At 41.8% G+C, this 24,517-nt stretch overlaps 3 protein-coding genes across 4 annotated transcripts in view; 1 reads left to right on the top strand and 2 right to left on the bottom strand.

Annotated features, from left to right (window-relative positions):
- Positions 1 to 5,035: 5,035 nt before the first annotated feature.
- LOC130112403 (uncharacterized) lies at positions 5,036 to 7,614 on the bottom strand. The gene is made up of 3 exons (XM_056279742.1): positions 7,553 to 7,614; positions 6,119 to 7,080; positions 5,036 to 5,098 (listed from the first exon to the last, which is right to left on the bottom strand). Exons 2-3 carry the CDS (start codon positions 6,887 to 6,889, stop codon positions 5,036 to 5,038), a joined length of 834 nt encoding a protein of 277 aa, XP_056135717.1. The 5' UTR covers positions 6,890 to 7,080; positions 7,553 to 7,614.
- Positions 7,615 to 9,322: 1,708 nt separating this feature from the next.
- Positions 9,323 to 17,089, top strand: LOC130112865 (ladderlectin-like). 2 transcript variants are annotated; one of them, XM_056280380.1, is made up of 11 exons: positions 9,323 to 9,407; positions 9,577 to 9,676; positions 9,892 to 9,933; positions 10,422 to 10,460; positions 10,674 to 10,712; positions 10,850 to 10,888; positions 11,499 to 11,543; positions 11,745 to 11,836; positions 14,489 to 14,614; positions 15,329 to 15,425; positions 16,549 to 17,089. In XM_056280380.1, the coding sequence occupies exons 2-11, from the start codon at positions 9,613 to 9,615 to the stop codon at positions 16,617 to 16,619; spliced, it is 654 nt and encodes a 217-aa protein (XP_056136355.1). In that variant the 5' UTR covers positions 9,323 to 9,407; positions 9,577 to 9,612; the 3' UTR covers positions 16,620 to 17,089. The 2 variants fall into 2 exon arrangements, with proteins under 2 accessions (XP_056136355.1, XP_056136357.1); XM_056280382.1 differs by lacking the exon at positions 10,674 to 10,712.
- Positions 17,090 to 20,312: 3,223 nt separating this feature from the next.
- Positions 20,313 to 24,517, bottom strand: part of LOC130113399 (snaclec macrovipecetin subunit beta-like) — an 8,410-nt gene continuing 4,205 nt past the window's right edge. Inside the window, exons 5-8 of the mRNA XM_056280992.1 lie at positions 23,397 to 23,488; positions 22,971 to 23,096; positions 21,737 to 21,836; positions 20,313 to 20,797 (exon numbers count right to left, since the gene is read on the bottom strand). Of these exons, the coding sequence (XP_056136967.1) occupies positions 20,724 to 20,797; positions 21,737 to 21,836; positions 22,971 to 23,096; positions 23,397 to 23,488 (392 nt within the window). The 3' untranslated portion in view covers positions 20,313 to 20,723. The remainder of the gene's footprint in view (positions 20,798 to 21,736; positions 21,837 to 22,970; positions 23,097 to 23,396; positions 23,489 to 24,517) is intronic.

Raw genomic sequence — 24,517 nt, 5'->3', positions numbered from 1 at the left:
AGTGCATGGGGGTGGTGAATTTCCCGCAGGTGGCTCCTGCCACGTCTGAGTTTGTTCCCATTTGATGTTTGCACAATGTAGCTCCTTGGCTCATCGCACTTTTGTACGACGGTGGCTGGATACCAAGTCCCTTTTTCCTTGTTTAGGACAGATACGTGCTGTCCGGGACCGAGTGGAGGTAGTTCTCTGCCGCTGCTGCGGTCATGATGTTCCTTCATGTTTGCTGTTCTCTGCTCCAGGTGGAGTCGGTTTTCCTCCTTGCCTGGGTCCGCTCGACTCGGCAGCAGGGTGGTGACTGGCCTTCCGAAGATCAGTTCTGCTGGTGATGGTAGTTTACTGTCGATGGGTGTTGCTCTGACCTGTAGTAAGGCAACTTGTATGTTACCTCCTTGTCTCATGGTTTTCTTCACAATGGATTTGATGTGTCGCACATGCCTCTCAATGAATCCATTGCTTTTTGGATAGTGGGGTGAGCTTGTCACGTGCCTGATTCCCCAGTCAGCCGTGAATTTCTGGAACGTGTGCCCTGTGTACTGGGGTCCATTATCTGTAAGTATCTCGTCAGGCCTTCCAAAAAGAGACATGTACATTTTCATTTTTTGTGCAACTGCCCGGCTGGACACAGGCATGGACATTTCATCCACTAGAGGGAACTTAGAATATCTGTCCACAATCAGTAAATACTGATGTCCATCGATCTCGAATAGATCAGAAGCTAGGGATTGCCATGGTTTTGACGGTGTGTTGTGTGGGTTGAGAGGTTGCTTTGGATTTGCATCCTGATGTTCCACGCATACACTACATGACCTGCAGACTCTTTCGATGTCATCGTTCATTCTGATCCAGTAGACACTTTCTCTCGCCAGTCGCCGTGTCTTTTCGATGCCCTGGTGTCCTACATGCAGCTGTTCGAGTATAGAATCAGTCATGGAGTCTGGGATGAGCACCTGTCTGCCTTTGAATATGACTCCTGCTTCAACTGCGAGCTCATCTCTGAATGACCAGTACTCACGTAGTTGTCTTGGTAGAGCTTTGATGTTGTCTGGCCATCCCTGGTGGATCAGCTCTTTCAGTGCATTGAGTCTGGGGTCGCTGGTGGTTTCCGTGCGGAGTGCGTCCTGTTTCTCGGGAGAGAAGTTTATCATTGCAACAGTGAGCATCTCTGGATCCTCGACTTCTGCCTCTATTCCGTCAATGTGCTCGTCCAGCTCGATGCTGCTGTTGTTCTCAGGGTTGGGTAGTCGGCTGAGTGTGTCTGCCAGGACCATCTGGTTTCCTGGTCGATACGTGACCTCGTAGTTGTATCCTTGTGTTTTTATCAGCATTCGCTGAAGCCGTGGCGGGGCGGCATGCAGTGGCTTTGTGCATATGGTAACGAGGGGTTTGTGGTCTGTAACTACAATGAATGACTTCCCATACAGGTAGGTATGGTATCGCTGCATTCCATAGACTATGGCCAGCATTTCTCGCTCTATGTTGCTGTACCTGGATTGGCAGTCGTCCAGTGTCTTTGAGCCAAAAGCTATGGGTCTTTTGTTCTGCACTAATGCCACGCCCAGTCCTTTCTGTGATGCATCGACCTCAAGTGTCAGAGGTGTGCTTGGATCATAGTACTTCAGGCAGTCATGTTCGTTGATAACTGATTTCAGGTCCTCAAAGCTCTTTTGGTGGTCAGTGTCCCATGTCCAAGGCATGTCACTTTTCAGCAGCACCCTCAGTGTGTGTGCTTTGTCTGCGAACTTTGGGATGTAGGGTGACAGGTAGGTCAGCATCGCCAAGAATCTGCTTAGTTCATCTTTGTTCTGGGGTGTCGGCATTTTCTGGATGTCCCTGATTTTGGCTGGGTCAGGTTTGATACCTTTGTCTGTGTACAGGTTGCCAAAGAATGAGATGCTTGTCTGTTTGATTGTGCACTTGTCACTGTTGAACACAATACCTGTCTTGGCTGCTCTCTCCATCAGGTTGGTCAGGTTCCTGTCATGCTCCTCTTCGCTTGCTCCGTAGACTGCGATATCATCGGCTATGCTGACGACACCGTTGAGCCCCTCCAGGATTTGGTCCATCTTTGCCTGGAAGAGATCTTGAGAGACACTGAGACCAAATGGCAAACGTTTCCAGCAGTATCTACCAAATGGAGTTCTGAATGTGGTTAGCAGTTGTGACTCTTCCTCTAGGTGTATTGACCAATATCCAGCTTTTGCGTCAAGTTTGCTGAATATTTTTGCATTTGCAAACTTCGGGTTCAGTTCCTCCACAGTAGGAATCTTGTGTGGGCATCTCCTAAGGCTGGCATTAAGCTTTTGGGGGTCTAAGCATATGCGAAGGGAACCGTCTTTCTTTGTGCTGTATGCCAGACTCGAGCACCAGTCTGTGTGCTGTTCTACTTTTCTTAACACATCTTGTTTGACTAGATTATTCAGTTCATCTTTCAGTTTGTCTTTGATGTGAATGCTGCACTTACGTGGTGGGTCTATGAATGGTTCAGCATCCTTTTTCAGGAAGAGCTTGGCCTTTCCACTGAAGTTGCCAATTTTGACAAACTGGTCTGGGTATGCTCTCTTTAGGTCTGCACTGTTAGATATGGTCATTTTGGGTTTTGTCTGTCTTGTGTTGACTTTTTTCTGGTTTGCATTTCCTTTCTCGGTCACTGCATCTACATTGACAGTCACTACGTTTAACAGTTCACATGTTGGCAGCCCAACTATGGCTGGCCCTGGTACGTCTACAACATAGAACTTTGCATTGATCCATTTGGATTCTTTGTACTGGCATGGAATGTCAATGGTGCCTAGGCAGGGGATGGCGTGACCACTGTATGCAGATAGCCTCCTGTTGGTTTTTTTCAGTCGTTTCTGGGTGCATGCATTTTCACCGTACATCTGCTTGAAGGTACGCAATGGGAGTGTGTTGCCTGACGCACCTGTGTCTATCTTCAGACGTAGTGTGTATCCACGACCAGGTAGGTCAGGTGGTGTCACCTTCAGGACTGTGTACGCCTCCTCTCTGGCCGGCTTGCTGTCTATGCTATGCATGCACTTTTCACTGATAATTATGGAGTGGAATTGTTTCTGGTAAGTACTTTCGTTCTCACTGTCTGTTTCACTGCTACTCTCTACAGCATGTATGCGAGTCCTACTCTGTTGCTTTTTGTCTATATAGGTTTTGCGCTTGTGCTGCTTGTCCTGTGGTGTGTGGGACTTACTTTCCTCGCTCCTGCTCTGGCTGGAGTGTTCCTGGCACTCTCATTTGGCCTTCCTGCAGCACCGCTCCCAGTGACCTTTTGCACCACACGCATTGCATTCATCATCATATGCAGGACATTGACGTGGTTTGTGGCTTCTCCCACAGTTACGACATATGCGGTCCCTGTCCACAGTGTGGATTCTCTCATTGTGTGACAGGCTAAGTTTGTCTAACTGTTCATTGCCTGCTGTCAGGGCTTCATATTTTCGTCCCTCGGCCAGAACCTCTGCTAAGGAATATCCTTTTGGTTTGCTGTATAGATCATTCCTCAGGGCATCATGGGGAGTGCTCGCAATAATAAGCTCAATCATACGCTCGTTAAGCTCTTCGTCTGAAAACTGACATTTCTGTGCTAGTGTTCTGGCTCTGGTCACAAAATCCTCAATATTCTCATCTGGTTTCTGTCTGTGTTGCATCAGTTGCAGTCTATGGATTCTGAAATTTACGTTCAACTTCAGCTGTTTTTCAAAGAAGTCCCATAGTTTGGCAGGCTTTTTCTTTTCATCATCAGTGAGACCACTGGCGTTCAGTCTTTTTAATCCTTCATCTCCGATTCCACGACATATTTTCCTAGCGTGTTTAGCTGCGCCATTTATTTCTTCATCTTCTAAATACAGAGTCATTTTCTGTTTATACAGTGAAATTGCCTCACCCAGGTCCGGGTCTGACCAATTCATCGTCGGTAGATGCGATGCCATGACGTCTCCTGTTGCTAGCTAGCTAGTTAGCTTTGCGGCTAGCTCAGCTCCGGCGCACTCTTGCTTGAATGATGACAGAACTTATCCACGGACAATTTTATCAGTTTATCTTCATTCTTCATAGAGTACTTTACCGCTGCCACCATGAAGTAATACTTGGGGTAGTATTGGTCAAGGATCAATAGAACTCAGGTTTAATCGTGGCTCAGTAGGCAGACGTAATAACCATACATGGTAGTGGTGTAACCATAATAACAGTCCGGGTAGTACATAACACCTAGTGTAGTTCCAGTGGATATACATGGCGTTATATCACTACAGGTCTGACGCTTTAGTCGAGCGGTTAGCGAGGTCTTCTGTGGTGCGGGCGATACGGCTTCGCTTCCCGGCCGCGGCAGCTCCTGTGGTTGCGTTGTCCCCCGAATTCGCTACAGTATGGAGTAAACTAGAAGAACCCCGCCACAATTTAGCGGTTTGGTTATCCACCCGTCTAAATCTTCATCCTGCCAGCTAACCGCCTGCCCCTAAACCCCTCCCCACTCCAACTCCCTTCCCCCAAATGCTCAGAATCATCTGAAATGCCGAGAAAAGTGGTTTTTAGCCATTTTTAGAAAATGCATATTTTGCCTAATTATGCATAATTATTATAATTATTTTAATTTTCTGCTATTTTTCTGGTCCTCTCTGGAACAATACCTGCCACCTCCAAAAAAATAAATTAGGAGCATAAGTGCATTTTTGCAAAACTGCATATATTTTGCATAATGCCAAAACATTTCTAAGTCCCAGAATTTTTTTTTTATATAGGTGAAAAAAATCAAAGATGCGCAGAATCATCTGAAATGCCGAGAAAAGTGGTTTTTAGCCATTTTTAGAAAAATGCATATTTTGCATAGTTATGCATAATTATGCATAATTTTAATTTTTTTTAGATTTTTCCCTTACTCTCTGAGACAATACCTACCACCTCCAAAAAAATTAGGATCATAAGTGCTTTAGTTTTCGGTCCCGCTATCTACACTAACACACACACACACACACACACACACATTACGAAAATATATGAGTAGATAAACTTCCATCTGAAGAAGACGTCAAGCTCGAGCTGCGTTCATTCTCTCGTTCGCCATCTTGCCTACTTCTTGGTAGGACACGTGCTAGGGCAGAATACAAATGTTTGATTTTTTTTATATACCGTATTTATTTTTACTCTTATTTGATCTCTTAGTTTTGCCTTGTCTGGTTTTATCTTTTTTTTAATGAAAAATTTTGTAACATTGTTTTCAGAAAAGTGCTACATAAGTGAAATTATTCATTCACTCATTCATCTTCAATTATTATTATTATTATCATTATTATTATTATTATTATCTTTGCATTTATAACAGATCTTGTTGCTACAACCCAGTTTTTCCTAGTTGTTCAACACAAATACAGACCACATAATCCATTTGAGCTTTCTGTTTGGTCACTTAATCGGTCCTAAAAGAAGATGAAATCTGAGTATGTATGTATGTATGTATCATACATACATACATACACTTATTAACACACAATTGCAACATAGGAAAAGTAGGTCAGTTACAGGTCAGTAGCAGAGTAAGGACATGTGATGCTGTTTATGTTTCTGACTCTCTCAAGGAAGCTGCCTGGATTTTGAGTTCCGGGTCCAGGAGCGTTCCCATATGACATAATAAAAAGTTGAGGATTTCTGTACTGTAAGGAGATAACCTCTTTAAGTTATGGCACTGAATCACTAAAGGAAGCGGGTTGGTTTATGAGGGGCCCGCTCAGCAACAATCAAGGAAATGAGCAAGGCTTCTTACAGGCATTCCCATTATAATTAACCTGGCGTTGAGTCCGGGAAAAGGTGATAACCCAGGAAATAGGCTGCTTATTTTCATACTGGGGCTCTGAGAGGAGAGTGGTGCAGCTGAGCAGGAGGAGGCTGAGGAGGGGAGAGCTGAGCAGGATGTTGGTGATGTACTGCAGGTGTTGACCTCGCAGGTTGCTGTGCCAGAGCTGCCGGCGCTGACCTCGCAGGTTGCTGTGCCGGAGCTGCAGGCGCAGACCTCGCAGGTTGCTGTGCTGCAGCTGGCATCGACCACGCAGGTTGCTGTGCCGGAGCTGCAGGCGCTGACCTCGCAGGTTGCTGTGCCGGAGCTGCTGGCGCTGACCTCACAGGTTGCTGTGCTGCAGCTGGCATCGACCTCGCAGGTTGCTGTGCCAGAGCTGCAGGTGCTGACCTCGCAGGTTTCTGTGCCGGAGCTGCAGGTGCTGACCTCGCAGGTTTCTGTGCCGGAGCTGCAGGTGCTGACCTCGCAGGTTGCTGTGCCGGAGCTGCAGGTGCTGACCTCGCAGGTTTCTGTGCCGGAGCTGCTGGCGTTGAACTTGCAGGTTGATGTGTGGCAGCTGGCGTTGTGGTTGCAGGTTGCTGTACTGCATGAACATCGTTCGTGGCTGAGAGGTGAGGGGCTCTGTAGCTTAGAGTGGTGTTCGACGTAGTCACGTGTGCGTTGAAGGCTGTTGCTAACCGATTTGTATCGACTCTTCTCGCTTCCCTCACGATCTTCAAGTTCAGCCGCTTCTTCGAGAACTTGAGCCTCTGCTATAGCTGCCACTACCTCCTTCTCATGCCCCAATGTTGATAACTCGGCGGCTATTTGAGCTTCTTTAACTTTAATGTCAGCTGCTAGACGAGCCTCTTCTAATTTCAGGTGAGCTGCTATACGGGCCTCTTCTACCTTTAATTTAGCTTCCCGTTGACCGTAGGATGCACGTGCGCGGGCAGCTTTGACTTTGGCGCGAGCCCTGATTGCAGCTTTGTCAGTTGAGGAGGTTTTAGATCCAGATGATGAGGCGGAATGTAAAGATGCAGCATCAGGTGAGCGGACCTGTTTCGTCTCATCACCTTCAGTGTTTCCATTGGTTACGCTGTTGTCCGTCATTGTTTATTGATCCTGTTGCTGTAGTGCCCGCCGTGAAGTCGTCTTTTTACTATTCTGTCCTACGTGTTTGTGTCCATGTATAAACAGGCTGACAGATAGCCAACATGAGGAATCCCAAAGAAATACAGAGTCCCGGTCCAAGTTGAGGAACTTTACTGAAGAACTTTGAGAATTCAACCTTTTCTGTAAAACTGTATAGGGGGGCAATACAGAGAAAGAATGTTTCAATAAACATTGCATAAATTATAAAATGTTATCACGTCTATGACATAACTACATAACACATGTAAATAACTGCACATGACTGCATGTAAATAATAATTATAGGCTACATAACTGCATGTAAATAGCTGTACGTAACCTAGGAATTACGAAATCACACATGACTTATGAATGACTTATGAACTAATTGTAAATAATGTACGTATAACATAGATCAGTATGCTATAATATAGGCGGAATACGGGCAGACAGAATAACGTGACATTTCTACCACGGAGCTGACACAGCTAACTAGCAACCGAAAGCCTGGCTGGCTAACTAGCTAACAGAAAATGGGAGAAGCTAACGTTACACATAGCTATTTTCGTATTAACATGACTACAACGACGTTCTTATGACGGACATCATCAATCACTTAAATAATGTCGCAACTGAACTTACAGACGATGCTCTCCAAGGCACAAACGTAGATAGAAGCAATAAACACAGGAGCTGGGCAAACACATGAAACTCCGCATGGAAAGCTGGACTGTACTGTTACCATGACTATCAGGCAGGAAACTATTTCCTGAATTTAAGTCACGTGAGGAAGGCTAGGGGGAGCAAATAAACTTCAAAATAAAAGTACTCTTCTCACATTCTAATAAAGTAACGTCACACACCCCAACAAGCAACAATCATGAGAATACTATGGCATTAAACCCAAAACAACTAATGACATTACAATAATAAAACAGTTTTGACTGGACCATGTTACTGTTTAAATCATATTTAAGCAATTAAGATTTAACTTGTATAGACGCTAACAACTGTGTACCTTTTTCAGGTGTCCTTACAATAAGAGCAAATGTGTACTGTTTAAAACTTATGTCAAAACCAAATGAAGGTAACTATTTGCACCACATCCAACACATGTACCACATCTAAAGTGGAAATACTTTGGAAATACTTTTGTTTCAAGAGTGCATTTTTTTTCTTATGTGCCCTCAATACATGCTTTGAGAATCCCAGGCCTAATTTTTTACTACTATTACTAATAATAATGATAATAATAACAATAATAGGACCACCATCCCCCCGGGATGTTTTGGCCCTTCATACATGACATAATTTGGCCCTTAGAGAAAATTAATTGGGGAACTCTGCTCTATAATCACATCGGCAGAACAGTGCTTGGTAAATTCATTGAGACAGAAACCGACCCGCCATGCAGTACAGGTTGTGAAGTACTCTCAAGATGGAATGTACAGTTTAAGGAGATCAGACGGGTAACATGGGGCAAGCCCATTTAGGATTTTATAAGTCAGCAGAAGCACCTTGAAGACTGATCTAACATGGATAGGAAGCCAATGAAAGGAGGCAAGAATTGGTGTAATAAGGGCAAATTTTCTAGCTTTAGTTAGGATTCTAGCTGCAACATTATGAACCAACTGAAGACTTTTAAGTACTAGAATGTGGCAGACCTGAGGACAGAACATTACTATAAAAAAAGTCTGGATGACACAACTGCATGTATTTGAGTGTCTGCATCAGCCATGGACAGAAAAGACATATAGCTCTTGCTGTTGATTGTTGTCAGTATTTTGATTTATACATCATATTACTTGTTCATTACCATTGAACAGTTTACAACTTCATATTCCCCCTTGTTGCTTTTGCTCCAGCCTATTTCAAATGAAGTTGAACTAACTTCTTCAAAAAGGATCTGTTCTAATAAATCCCGTTTTATTTGGAGCGGTACAAATGTTTTTTGTCAATGTGACAACTATATTTGGTGAACTGGACTTTGTTTTTTATAACAATTAATATTTTTAGCAACTTAGACTTGTTCATTAATGTTTTCAAAACTAGTCTGCCTCCAGTGGCACCTTCAATTCAAAATACCTCCCAAAATACAAACCAAAAGTGAATTTCATCAAGGTGATCTTTTAGGTTTTTTTTTTTAAAGCACCTCCCCACTCAATTTTTATTTCTTTACTTGGTCCTTTCATAGTTTTCATTACGTATCTATTTAAACAACCGCCTCACGTGCCATCAGTATCAGTGGGCATTTATGGCCTGCAGTTCCAGAGTTTTGATCTAAGACACAATCAAACACAATTGACCTCATTCTATGGATCAGTGATAGCACTAAAGAAAGCAAAGTCCATTAAATCACATGCAAGATTAAGTTTTCCATTGGAAGCCATAGTTCCGGTTCACATATATATTCAGGGGGAGAGCAGGCTGATGCCATCACCACATCACTGTTGTACTTGATACCTGACAAACAACACCTGAGGTTCACCTGGCACAGGTAAGAGACCTGCTCTCTCACATAATCTCTGTTTTACCTTTGTTCTGTCTTTGAATTCAAAATAGATTCCTGCTTCTACTTCTACTTAAGCCTCAGACCTGTGTTAACAATTTTGTTCATGTTTGTCACTGCTCTACCTTTTTGTTCTTTGCTTGGCCACTTCTGCCAGACGGTCAATATCAACATCATTTTCAGCAGCGGCATCATGAAGACTCTCCTGCTCCTCATGGTTCTTCTCTGTGCTGCCCTCCCTGTCAGGGCTTCAGCAGGTGAGATACATTACACAAGATTAAAAGAGAATTGGAGCCCATTTGCATGTTCCAACTGTCTCCAGCATCGAGTATGATCAAGAAAATGTTGTAAAGGTGTTACAGTTAAACATTGAATCAGATTGCATAGAGATTCATTGGAAAAATGCAGTTTGAAGGGCCTCTCAGCAGTACGGTAGTTTTATGTAACGTTGTCCTGTGTACATACCTTTTAGTGGAAGCTGTACCAGAGGACTTGAATCAAGACATCGTCCAACGTAAGCTCATACAGAGAATCACTGTGAAATATGCATAATATGATGGAAAGACATTAATTGTAGGGCTGGCCGATACTGACAAAATCAAATACCGTGATATTTTTGGCTGGTTACCTCGATATTGATAATGTGACGATATTTTGGAGATGACTACTGGTACTTTCGTAAGATATTTTACACACAAGAAAATTTGGAGAAATGGTCACATTAGTAATGATATGATGATCAAGCATGTAGAGGCATTCATTGTTAATTTCACTGAGCTAAAACAATCGAATGAGTTCAGACAATTGTATAGTTTTACTTTGATGCACCAGAGTGTGATAACAATTAAGTCATGTCACCATGTTACCATAACCAAAATCCCCAGACCTTATGTAGTTTTATATCATAAAATTAATATTATATTGATATATTCCCCAGCTCTAATTCATTGGGTGATAATTATGACAGTTATAATCTATCTTATTTCCTCTCCTCTATTATAGTGGAAGCAGAAAATAAAGTGGAAATGGCTTCCTCTCCTGGTAAGAAGAAGAAAGATGGCAAATCTACTTAACGCAGCAGAGAATGACAACAATTAAGTCATGTCACCATTTTACCTTAACCAAAATCCCAGACTATAGATAGTCGCATTCGCAATATCAATATCATATAGATATATGGCTCAGCTCTAATTCATTGGGTGATAATTATAACAATTATAATCTATCTATCTCATCTCCTCCCCTCTCCTATAGTGGAAGCAGAAAATAAAGTGGAAATGGCTCCCTCTCCTGGTAAGAAGAAGAAAGATGGAAAATGTACTTCGATGTAGCAGAGAATGACAACAATTAAGACATGTTACCATAACCAAAATCCCAGGGTGATAATTATGACAGTTATAATCAATTTCATCTCCTCCCCTCTACTATAGTGGAAGCAGAAAATAAAGTGGAAATGGCTCCCTCTCCTGGTAAGAAGAAAGATGGAAAATGTTGGTCTGTCATCATAAGCTACTCTGACAATTCAATAGTCACCTTATATTCAAATTGAACAGCTAATTACTAGCTGCAAATATTTGCGTTTGGTACAATTTCGATTTGTGAATTCATTCCACACGGTGTTTGACGTAGATTATATTCAACAACACATTATAATGACATCATAATGAAGCAAACTAGATATAGAAAAGCCTCTCATTTACTCATTACTCAGTAATTAACATTCATCGCTGTTCTATACATCTATTTTACTCATATATCATTCAGTTATTTATAAGTAATGAACGGCCTGTAATTTAAAGTCTTACTGAATAACAAGGAATTCGTTGCTTAAGTACTACCCTGCACATGACCTCAAAAATGCTGATGATGTCATGTTTATATTTTTCATTTCAGCTGTTTTAAGTATTCTCTGTGTATGAATAAGTTATGTTATATATTTTATGTATGTCTCTTCTATGTAAGTACATGGAGAGCAAAGGAGGAACCAGAGTCAAATTGTAGGCCTACACACACTTGGCCAAATAAAACGTAATATTTATTGCTAGCACACTTCCTCTCACCTGTACTTGTGTTTTCCAGATGACATGACCGTCGATGGTGGGGAGATGGCAGCACAACTTGAAGGTTTGCAGCCTATTTATCGATCCATGCATCTGTCTACAGGATATATTTTCTCATTGTGCATGTCTTTTTCTCTCTGTCTCCATATCTCTCTCTATCACTGTATGTTCATGCCCATCTACTTTATGACTCTATTTCAGATTCTAAGAAATCTGGAAAAAAAAAAAATTGTTTGCCAAATGATTTGTTTTAATGTCGTTCTAGGTCGATCTTTCCTTTGCCCCTACGGTTGGGTCAGATTTAGGAACGTCTGCTATCAATACGTGACCTCTGGTAGATCCTGGACCAGCGCAGAGGTAAAGACAGTTAATTACTCAGTATATATGGACTAAAGATTTGTCACACCAGTCATTACTGCTGCAACACCAAATGCTTGGTTAGATTGGGTAAGTTAGTAATAAAAAAAAAACTAAACTAAATCTAAAACTAGACCTAAATAATTATGAAGCCGCTACAAAACAAAGTGTAGCTTCAAATAAAGCCAGGATGATGTTTTTGGAATTACTTTGATTCCAAACATTTCTTTCTCCTTTCTAAAGTATGTAAGTACTAGAAGAACCGCCTCCCCCCTGCCCCTAACCCCCCCCCACTCCAACTCCCTCCCCCCAAATGCTCGGAATCATCTGAAATGCAGAGAAAAGTGGTTTTTAGCCATTTTCAGAAAATGCATATTTTGCATAATTATTATAATTATATTTAAATTTTCTGCTATTTTTCTGGTCCTCTCTGGAACAATACCTACCACCTCGAAAAAAAAATTAGGATCATAAGTGCATTTTTGCAAAAATGCCAAAAAAAAATGTATATAGGGAAAAAAAAAAATCAAAGATGCTCAGAATCACCTGAAATGCCGAGAAAAGTGTTTTTTTAAGCCATTTTTATAAAAATTCATATTTTGCATATTTATGCAAAATTATGCATAATTTTAATTTTCTGGGATTTTTCCCTTACTCTCTGAGACAATACCTACCACCTCCAAAAAGAATTAGGATCATAAGTGCTTTAGTTTTCGGTCCCGCTATCTACACTAACTAACACACACACACACACACACACACACACACACACACACACACACACACTAACTAACACACACACATTACGAAAATATATGAGTGATATGTGATCACGCAAGTGTTTTTTTATTTGGGAACTTTCCAGTCTGCGACCGCACTAAGCCACGCCGATAACTGAAGAAGGAACGCGGTGTTTCTCATCTGCCTGTGTGTCTATTCACACGTGGCAAATCAATTAACCATACTTCCCTTGTACAGTTAGCATAATTTTAACGGGTAATTCCGTTTTACAACCTGGGTATTATTTTCATAGTGTTTACCGTCACGCATATTGGATATGATGTCATTTTACTCACCGGCTTCATTTCGGAAAGCTCTGGGTGGGTACAGGACCACCGCTCGACTCGGAATTACAATGGCGTCCTTACAGGGCAGCCGAACACGAGTCTATCCTGACAGACAGCGAGCGCGCCATCTCCAGCGGATGTAGCGGTGAAGCATTGTCCAGAAATACCACGAGCGATGTCGCAGCGCCAGAAGGCGACGAGATTTTTTTTTGGCCGCCGCTTGTTAACGTTCCCTTTGCCGATGAGTAAAGCGTCTAAGTATTTATTCTTGACTAACGTAAATTTCCTAAATTTTAATCATTTCCTCAGTCATTCAATCTCCCTGACTTCCTTCGGAAAAACCTTGGGGGGGAAATGGCGGACGGAGCGGAAACGGAAACGTCAATGACGTCAGCGTCGATTTTGACCAATGAAAATAGGTCGGAGGTGGAGCAAGTGCGCGAGACTTCGCAACGGTAGAGGCAGAACGAGCGTCGCTCATCTGTCGTCCGTTCGCTAACCCGCGGAGCGGGCTAGGACGTCTTCATTGAGATAAACAATCTAGGGAACCGGTGTTAAACATAACCTACAATAACTTATCTGTGACTTCTAAACTGTAATAATAATAATAATGGATTACCTTTATGTAGAGCTTTACCTAGACACGCTTCACAGAGAACGAGGGAAACTCACCTCAACCACCACCAATGTGTAGCACGCACATGGGTGCCGGCGGCCATACCAACATGTACCCTGGTTCTGCCGACTGACTGATACTAAGCCGGTATGGGCTTGGCTAGTACTTGGATGGAAGACCTCCCGGGAAAACTGAGTTTCTGCTGGAAGTGGTGTTGGTTTGCCAGTAGGGGGCAGTCTTCCCTCTGGTCCTAATTTAAAAAAAGACAACAAAAAATCTCAATGCCCCAGTGTAGTGAAGGGGACACTGTGCTGAAGGAGATGCCGTCCATCTGATAAGACGTTAAAACCGAGGTCCTGACTCACTAGCCATAGCACTTATCGCAAAGAGTAGGGGGTCCCCGGTGTCCTGGCAAAATTCCTAACCTGGCTCTCTCCATCTGGCCAACTAATCATCCCCCAAGTATAATTGACTCAATGATTCCTCCCTCTCCACCTCATTTATCTATCAACCATCAGCACAGTTGAGAAGCTCACGCTGGCAGGTAGTTTATCGATGGTTACTACTACCTATGGTAACTATAGACAGGTCATTCCTTCAAGTAGTTCCTGGAAGTATAGCACAGCAATGGCCATCATTAAAATTGGACTTTATGGGTAATAGATGTAAACTTGCACTTGTTTTCATTTCTTCCAAATATGTGGTTTAGATAATTGGGTTAAATTGGATTTATTGAAACATGTCTGACGTTCATGCTCAGTTGCTCTGTAAGACACCTTTGCAAAGCTGTGTCCAGCGGTGGTTTTGTATTCGTAATCTCTACAATGAAGCCAGTGAGTAAAATGATATCATTATCGATATCCACGATGGATGGCAAAAACTATGAAAATAAGACCCAGGTACAAATAAAATATGGAATCATCCTTTAACTCCTTTCTCACCCCCCCCCCCCTTGCTTGATCCTCTCAGGCCTACTGCTCACGGTTGGGGGCCTCTTTGCTGTCTGTTCACAACGTCTGGGACTACAGCTACTTTCAGGAACTTACCAGAAGATCGGGACACACAGCAGTCTGGACGGGAGGATACTACTTCCAGGTCAGGACAAATATAACACTTGCTCCACAGATACATTTTGTGTTATTTATATAAATTCTCTAATTGAAGGTTCAATTATATAGGCTGGAGAGAAGGATGCTAAAAATATGGGTAATGCTAGGATCCCTTTGACAAATGAAACATGCTTAAAATCTTTTTTAGCTATCTACACTCTGTGAAAGAGAAGACAGATTGATTGATAAAAGTTCAAATTGTTAATTCAGTAAATTGAATTAAAATATTAATACAGCAGTTATACGTATCAATAGAATTGGCAATAATTCTATTAGTGGGGGGGGGGGGGTTCTCCAGTGGCTCAGCTGGTATGAGTGTCATGATAAGGCCTCAGCCAATGCGGTAGTACTGAATTGGCTGAGGCTTTCTCACAATGTCCCGGGTTCGAGTCCAACTCAGGAGCTATGTCTCATGTCATTCCCTTCTCTCTTTCCCTGTTACCTGTCCTTCTACACCAACCTGTCAATTAAGGCTAAAATGCAAAAAAAAAAAAAACACCCCAAAATATATTAGTGGATAAAATTCGTAATGGTGTTTATCGACAAAATGGAGTATTTTATAGAGCAGGGGACTAACACTGACATTTGTACTAACTCAGGATTCAATCCCTACTTGGCCCCCTAAAAACGTAAACATTTTGAAAATTTTGGAATAAAACTGTCCGCCATGTGGCATTTTCTAAAGTATACATGTGTCCAGGGCTGGAGATGGCTGGACCAAAGCCAGTTTGACTACAATAACTGGAGCACCGTCAATGCTGTAAGCCAATACCAGTGCATTAAACTCAATAGCAGAGGTAAGACAAAAGACTTTATTTATGATTTTACTTCTCCTTTTCTATGGATTCAGCCATTAGTACCACCCAGACAGTGACCGAGACATTAGATGTACTGCTGAGAGACCATCCAGGGCATCCACTAAGACTTGGTGTTGTTCATCTTTTCTATTTGTTGCAATTTTTTTTTACTCAATTTCTCAGGTTCATATTCAGAGCCCACATGGTCATGAAAAACTAGGAGAAGTCAGTATATACAAAAATACAGTTCCCAAGCCCTGGAAAAGTTATGAAAATTCTAATTTCAGGAAAGTTTGGGAAGTCATGGAAATCTATCTAAAGAAGCATCACCTCTTTTATAGACTTACTGACCGTTAGTTCAACATGTCACCGATCCTCCATTTGTTTCAAAGGGTGGCATGGAAGTCTGTGTGTTGAATTCCACCTGGGTGGTCAACCTTTACAATGCCACATTAAAAGTCTCAACAAATTCAAGAAAGTAGAAATATCAGAACAATTACTAACATATATGGGCCTGTATACGGTTGTCATGCATTGCACAAAGCTGAAGTCAACCAGTGGTGGATGGGCTGGTGTTGATAATTGTGAAAATTATAACAAGTCTCGCGATCATCAATACAGAAGACTCTGCGTAACAACAAACATCACCTGCGAACATTATGAAAAGGGACATTGAAGTGGGCATCATTTATCATTGTTATTTTACTGAACTGGTCCAAGACTGCCTCAAAATATATCAATTAATATCCATATTTTTTCAGCAATAAAATATGCACTCTACTCAGACGTTTAGAGAAAACATACTAGATATTTTTTTTCTCTGGAATTGTGGAAAAATCCCATAAAACAATATTTTGCTTTGTATATTATACATTATTCAAGTGTCAGCATATAATTTTGCTGAGCAAGGCACATTATTGAATCTCTTTCACAAAATTTGGTTTTAATGACATGATAATGTCATTCCTTCACACTCCCCCATCTCGTGTATATATTTTAAAACTGTACAGCATGAAATATAAAAGAGGGAAGACAGACTGGATTAAGCCTTACCTCTCTTACCTCTCTTATATGTGCACCGCCTGTGCATTGATACTGACGTTACAATCCTTTGGTTTTGCAGTGGCCTGGTCCAATATAAACTGTGCTTCTGTGTTGCCGTTCATCTGTGTGAGAAGATCTGATACCTGCTGATTACCATGTCAAGATCCGGATCTGCATTTCAGAGTTGTTTCCTGTTATAAGACAACAAGAATATAAGGAAAATTTCAATAGGCAAGTAATATATATGAGGCAAAGAGAAGGAATTATTCACATACAGGATGTGATGTTGAAAAAGTGCTAATATAAAAATCTTGCTTAGATCAGTAGAAAAATGGGTCAAATTAAAAGGGGGTGGGGGCTATTAAGTGGATCGTGTATGTGTTTTGCTGAAGTCCTTAAACACCTCTCAAGTCTCAGTAGTAACAGAACAAAAACAACCTGTCCATTTCTTTCAACTGTAAATAGAAAAAGAAAACGACAGATCAGCCCTATTTCTTCATGTAAAAATCAAAGCTTTTGAATGGTATGACTGTTGAATGTTTTCAGTTACATGGACATGTAACTAAAAACTTGTTTTATTTTTAATAACATGTTTCAATGGAATTGCTTTTAATAAAGGATTTTTTTATGTATGATTTCTTGGTTTGTTTGTTAATTCACACACAGATACAACACATGAGACTTTTACACTTTTCACCAGGCAGCATTTTGTTCACACTGCACAACTCTCTGATCCTTTATGATCCCTTATTAGCGCCTGAGAAATAGCGACAAAATGTTACATAGCGTCTTAAATGTGTTGTTTAATTTCTAGTTCAACTATCTTGTGTGCGCGGTGGTAAATGAGCTAGCTGAACAATGCTGAAGGATTCTTTGCACGCCTAATAATGATAATCACAGTTTGCTAGCTAGTAGAAATTGTAGTGAATTCAGGGGGCAGCCGGGAATCGAACCCGGATAGCCCAAACCATGGGCGACTGTGATAACCAGTCAACTAAAGCAGTGTTTCTCAACTGGGGGTCCGCGGACCCCTAGTGGTTCGTGGTGTAATTGCAAGGGGTCCGTGAAAATAAAATATCTTTAAAAAAAAGATCCTATGACATTTATAGAAATAGGATTATTTTACTCAAATGTGACTGAGACCTTTATCTACCTAAACCATAAAGGCTAACAGGACTTTTTTCTCTGATTACATCTGTTTCACAAGTGTAATTTATTGTATTTTAATAAGAGATCTCGCTCCCGTTTGCATTGTTAAAAGTTACTGCATAAAAATTCTGTTGTTACATATATCTGAAAGTTACTGAATACATATTCTGTGTTGTTACATATATCTGAAAGTTACTGAATACATATTCTGTGTTGTTACATATATCTGAAAGTTACTGCATAAGAATTCTGTTTTGTTAACTATATCTAAGTTACAACTGAAAGCTCTTATTTTTGCCCCAAAGAGTGAATAAATGCTATAATGCAATTTAAAATGCAATTTCTACTGTTTCTATCAAATTGCAACCCCCCTCCCCCAAGATCAGGTGGAGGGGTCCTCAGGGTAGATCAAAAATACGCAGGGGGTCCAGGACCCCAAAAAGGTTGAGAACCACTGAACTAAAGGGTCCGAAGCGTTAGCTAACGGGCTAGCCAGTCTAGTCGTCTGTGGTCGTTACACTACCCCTCCCCTTCAGGTCTCACCAGCCCACTTCTGACACCAATGTAGTGAACTGACCTTTCGCAAAGTCCCGCCCCCCTTAGTTACTGTTGCTATGCCCGTCAAGCATTTCAGAACTATCCAGGAAGTAGCCGGAAAACACCAAAACATGGAAGGAAGAAATCAGCACATTGTGTGGGTAAAAGTAACAGTAATGATACGTTAGCTGTATTAGCTATCAATAATAGCTAGTAGCTATCTTAGCTTGGAGCAGACAGGTATTTCTGTTGATTCTGGATGGATTAAGCTGGCCATGGGGTCTGCTATACTGCCAAATCTATTGCCCACATTGCGCTTCTTGCGTTCTGGGTTTCGGGAAGGGAAAGAAAATGACACCCCCTCCAAACTTTTCACATATCTAGTATCCCATTTGCAGATCCCATAGGCACACCGTTTCAGCATTTTGCTGTGCGTTTGAAAGCTTGACGGACCGTTGCTAAGGTAGGATTGGACACGCACCGTTCTGGGGCGGTACTTTGCGAAAGGTCAATTCAGGAGGCAGCCGGGAATATGCCGGGTACGCAGTGTTGTTGCTGCGGAGTTCTGTTGGGGGAAGAATCCAAATAAAGTGGTCCTCGTGTGAAAGTGGAGCCTCCGTATTTGTTATTTTATAGTTTCATACCGTATAGGCGACATCTGCAAACCCTCGGTTACACTGGTGGCAGCGGTGGGATCCGGAAGTGCGCAGATCCTCAGAAGTCTCTTCGGAGCGCGGGAATAACAAAGCGCGAGGGCGCGCTTCCGGGGAGGGTGACGACTGTAAACTACTATCAAGACACATTAGCCCCTAGCTAGCGGGTCTGACGCTTTAGCTGAGCGGTTAGTGATGTCGCCTTGTGGTGCAGTGCACCTCGTTTCGAATCCCGCACCGGGCAAGAAAATAACCGGTTACACTACTAACCAATATTTTCAGATTTTTACATCTATATATAGATATAGATATATTCCAACGTGACACATATTCTATGCGCATGTGTAGGAATTGACGAGCTGTCACGCTTAAAATTACATCGTTAATTTGATTCAAACGTGCTTGTAAAATGGCCATCGTTAAAATGTCAGCTGTAGCTTCTTACCTGTAAATTAACCTTTGATTAATGCGAGAAACATAGTGTAACGTGCATGGATAAGAAGACACGCTGGCCGCTGGCGGGCGGGTCTGACCCTTTAGTCGAGCGGTTAGCGATGCCTCCTGCGGTGCTGACGGTACGGGTTCGCTTCCCGGCCGCGGCAGCTGCTGTGGTTACGTTGTCCCCCCGAATTCGCTGCAATACCTTCGCCATAGAAATCCTATCGCCCCGGGTCGCACTGTTTGAAACTATCCGGGGCTCCCGTGATCCGCCATTGCTCTTAAATAATTGGCCCATTGACGTCTACGGAGTCGACGTGACTCCCTCTTTCTAGGGCTCTGGATACTGCTCACTGCCCACTGCTCCTAGCTACATAGCTAGGATGGCTTCAGTGCAGAGGAAGAATATCCCCACCGGGGATCAATAAGTAGTAAAATTTAAAAAAAAATAATAATGAATAATTTAAAAAAAATCAACTCTGACTTGCCAGTTGGTTACACGGTCACAGAACGTGGTAACACTTTAGTATGGGGAACATAAAAACACTTAATTACCAGTGAATTAGTAATGATCAAGACGTCACTTTAGTATGGGGAACATATTCTGAGTAACAAAAACTTAATTTAGAGTAATTTAACACTATGAACACTTGCAGTTTTGTGTTTTGTTATGTAAGAACAGACCATATTCATTAAGTGTTAGTAAGGGAGAATAACTCTTCTTGTGGTACTACCACCTTATAAAGGCCATACTAAGCGAAGCATATTGAGATGGTACTACTAATAAGCAGTAATTCTGAGGTTATAGAGGGAAAACTCATAGCTAATGGCTTACTGGTTGTATAATAAGGCCATGCAGAATAAGGCATTAATGAGTACGTAATAATGACCAATTAAGAGCCAATATGCTGCTAATTTGCATGCTAATAAGCGCCTAATTAATGGTGACTACGTTCCCCATACTGAAGTGTTACCCGGAACTTTATACCTTCCCAATGCTCCTGTCCATTTTCAAGGTTATGAGGGACCAAACAGCAGACCACACAGTCAACGCAGAACTCACATATACCACACACATTTTTGGATTTTATTAGAGTGAAATATGATCATTATTATTATTATATACAGTAATTCTTGCAGCAGCTCACATTGCATTAAACTGTACACGTAGCACAACAAACGTGTGTAACTATCCTATATTCTCTTTCAGCCATTGTCTTCTATGTAAAAGTTTAAAATAGAAGAAATAAAAAACACATTTTGATCATCACATTGTTTGAAGCACTTGTGTTGGAGTAAGCATATATTTAGGTCCATCGGTAACAAGAGTAAAGGGGACAAATGTTGCATTATCTAACAATTATGAGCAGCATCAGTAGCAGAGGTGTGGATGGTGTCACTGGAGTTGCAAGTCATCCTGGTGATCGGCCTTCTGTTCAGTCATGTTGTACTCATGGGAGTTTGAACGCCGTATTCCTTAGCAGATGGCCCTCAGCTGGCAGACGAAGGGAAACAGTCTGGTGCAGCCATGGTTAGTCCAGCCCTTGGACTCTACAAAGCAGCAACAACATCATCATCATCACTGTCATAATCTTTAACAACTTTGCCATCATTTTGTACAATAAAATATCACGGCACGTTAATTAAGAACGTGTGCACTGTGGTCTGTATGAGTTTATGCAACGTCTTGGAGAGACGCTTTAAAGAATTAACTAAATATATAGCAAGGAAAAAAATACAGCTGATAATTTGAATAATGAAATGATATCATTTGATTTTCTTTCCAGTGGTCCCTCATTATGCACGTTTTCTGTTCTGCTAAGGGTCTACTGTTAACGTTTGACCAAAATCAAGAATCAAGAATATTGAACACAGCATAATCAAACATTCAGCAATAATTTCTTATTTGTAAATGGCTAATATTGTGTGTTTCATACCTTTTAACTGTAACTGTTAACAATTAGAACAAGAGCTGGGAGGGCGTGGTCTATTTCTCATTAATATTTATGAGCTGATCTTTGAATGACAAGTACAAGCAAGGGTTGGCGGTGTGGGTGGGAGGGGTTTCGTATTTTTGCTCATTTGATCTGATTGGCTGGTTGTAATGAAAGTGTCCGATGACGTCACGGGCGTGGGAAAACGATTGGCTGTGAGAAGCTGAACTAGGGTGAGCTCTTAAGAGAAAAATAGGGAAACTGGCCTCCACCGTTTATGATTATATTTTTAGATTACAAAACGCATGACGACTGAAATAATAAGTGTTAGAAAATATTAGTGTTTCAATTTCGGCATGACTAATCTGTCATCTCTGATCCTTTTGTTGTACATTATTTCTTTGATATATCCCAAATAGAGAACTGTGTAAACAAAGTTATATTATTATCATTATTATTATTGTTGTTGTTGTTGTTGTTATCATAGAAAATCCTATTATGATTTTTGGATGATTTCAGGGACTGACGGTGGATTAAGCCCGCTGGGGTTTCCTACCTTCAGAATTAATTACTAGGCATTGGTAGCTGCTGGTGGAGGCCACAGACCCCCACTTCTGGTAGTCAAACTGTGTTCCATCTTCCCACCTCCAGTCATTCTAGAGAAAAGACAGCAGAAAGATGACAGAGAACAAGAATTATTATCCTCTTGAACAACCAATCATGAAAATGTTATGTAGCTCTGCAAGGGAATTTAGAGTTAAACATAAACGTCAGTGTAAATGTCATTCCAACAGCTGAACCTTCCAAATCCTGACTCCAGGCCAGGGATTTAGCCAGTCCCAAAAATGAAAATGACTTAAATAATGAAATTGACAAATAATTCAACTGTGTAAAGTCAAGCTACATCTCTATAATTACACTTTCCCATTGACTAACTGGGATCTGCAGTCGTCACCAGATCTTTTCAGTTTTGAGCATTGTAATTTTTGAGTTGTTGGTTTACTGAGTTGCATGAATACTGTGGGTTTAACTTGATGTGTCCAGATTACCCAGGTTCATTCCTACAAGTACTTAGGTGTACATATTGACCGTAATCTGTCTTGGGATGTCCATGTGATCCCTGTATGTACTAGGATCCAAGAGAGACTCTACTTTTCGCAAAGACTCGGGGTATTTGGGGTTGGACAGAGGATAATGATGTTATTCTATCATGCTGTGATAGAGAGGATATTACATTACAGAGTTTCAGCTTGGTTTGGTAACATATCAGTTAAGTTAAAATCACAAATAAACAGAGTGGTCCACACAGTAATGAAAGTGAAGGGGGAGAGGGAGCATCCCTCGCTCCAAATGCTCTTTGAGAAGACTATAATTAAATAGGCTAGGAAAATTATCAGTGATCCCTCTCATATCCTGTATTCAGTTTACAAACTGCTCCCATCAGACAGACGCTACAGGGTTCCAATTAAACACAGGAAACGATACCTGAACAGGTATAAAAACTCTTTCATCCCTCTATCAGTGAATCTCCTAAACTCAGGACATAAGGGGTGTGTGAAACGAGGGGCTGTGCTGCGCTCATTTGAATGCACTTCATGTCATTTACTGCACTATAATGTATGTATTTCTATGTGGCAGCCTTTATGTCCAAGAAACATTTCCGTCGGGACAAATAAAGTAATCTTAAATCTTCAATGTCCACAAACTTCCACTCATGGACCAACAAGTTTCTTCCATTTTCTGCCACGGTATTTATATTTATAATAAAACTTTTTGAACTCTGAGCTGACCAGGAAGAAGTATCCTCCTATCCAGGCATAAGTGTGCTCCCCAGTCTTGACCAGGCGTTGGAGGAAATTATATTCCCAGATGCTGTGGGCTGACGCCAGGCTGCCCTCGAAATTGGCACAGTAGGCCTGCAGACACCGGGACAGAGGGAGAAACAAATAGAGACAGACAGGCAGACAGACAGACGGATTTATACGTCAATATTTCAGAGACATGTTGTCTGGAAACCGTCACCTAACCAAAAACAATAAACTGTGGGCTCAATGTAGGGTTGCAGTTTCACCTGCTGAAGGTCAAACTTTTTCAGCTGATCAAGAAAATGGACTAGAAAAACACAGGTACAGCAGTACAACTGATCGTCGTAACTGATATGCACGATCAGACTGGGAAACTGCTGTATTGATCATTCTCATAAAACAGCAAGTTACCTCAGCACTGCTCCAGGTGCCGGGGTTGTTGACCAGGCGGTAGCAGTTACCACGGAAAGCATGCCAACCATTGAGGCAGAATCCTATACGTGCTGAAAAGTTATGCAAAAAAAAAATTCTTAAATTAGATATAAAAACAACAACAACAAACAAACAAACAAACAGAAAATAAATCAAACAAACTTTGACTTAATGTTGCCATGTTAGATTATTTTTTCAACGGTGAAATTCAAGCACTGAACCTAGATAGAGAAGGCATGACAGCATGACAGACTATATATCTGTGAAGACTCATCCCAGTCATCCAGGTAGTGCGACCTCACAAGAGACATAAAATACACTCAGCTGGTGCCACAGCCTCTCGCCCTTGACATCAAAGCGATCGCCCTTGACACCCGCTACACCAGCTGACACCTGCTACACCAGCTGACACCTGCTGACCCCTCCTTCACCCCGGCACGCCAGCTGGCCATCAAGCAATCGCCCTCACCCTTAAAAGGCCTCCACTGTGGACCAGTCTTTGTTGGAACGTCGCCATTCATGGACTTCTGCCTGCCTGTCTACCTGCCACTGAACCAACTCCTGCTCTGCCCCCGAGATCGGTCACTTCAATAAAGGCTTGATTCTTCCCTTACCTGGTTGTCCCGTCTGCTTTTGGGTTCTTTCCTGATACGTGACAGCTGGGCTGTTATTGTGGGTCTGAAAATACGTATTTAGCTCTTTCCTGGCACTGTGCAAACCACTGTAAAGACATTATTTTCAGAATCAGAATCAATTTCGCCCCTTTTTGTTGAGAATGAGGCCGTCAGATGGGTCACTATGGCTGAACTAAAGTAATCCTGCAGCAGAATTCATATTTTGGAGACAGAAGACTGATCAACAATGTCATCCCACGCGGTAACGTTAAGAAACTTATCAAGCCATATCCAACATTTAATTGACCTTTCGCTAAGTAGCGCCCCAGAGCGGTGCTTGTCCAATCCTACCTTAGCGACGGTCCGTCCAGCTTTCAAACGCACAGCAAAATGCTGAAACGGTGTGCCTATGGGATCTGCAAATGGGATACTAGATATGTGAAAAGTTTGGAGGGGGTGCAATTTTCTTTCCCTCCCCGAAACCCA

The sequence above is a fragment of the Lampris incognitus genome, chromosome 5 (assembly GCF_029633865.1).
Source record: "Lampris incognitus isolate fLamInc1 chromosome 5, fLamInc1.hap2, whole genome shotgun sequence".
NCBI lineage: Eukaryota > Metazoa > Chordata > Actinopteri > Lampriformes > Lampridae > Lampris > Lampris incognitus.
The sequence above is the reverse complement of the archived record's forward strand: the minus strand, read 5'-3'. Positions and strand labels throughout refer to the sequence as shown.

Excerpts from the sequence above, each read along its gene's own strand:
- LOC130112403 (XM_056279742.1), bottom strand. The coding sequence starts at position 6,889 with ATGACGGACAACAGCGTAACCAATGGAAACACTGAAGGTGATGAGACG. Across the intron at positions 5,099-6,118 it reads GCAGCACAGCAACCTGTGAG|CACGTGTCCTACCAAGAAGT; the intron begins GTCAGCGCCAGC and ends ATTCTGCCCTAG.
- LOC130112865 (XM_056280380.1), top strand. The coding sequence starts at position 9,613 with ATGAAGACTCTCCTGCTCCTCATGGTTCTTCTCTGTGCTGCCCTCCCT. Across the intron at positions 11,544-11,744 it reads GATGGCAGCACAACTTGAAG|GTCGATCTTTCCTTTGCCCC; the intron begins GTTTGCAGCCTA and ends ATGTCGTTCTAG. Across the intron at positions 11,837-14,488 it reads GATCCTGGACCAGCGCAGAG|GCCTACTGCTCACGGTTGGG; the intron begins GTAAAGACAGTT and ends TGATCCTCTCAG.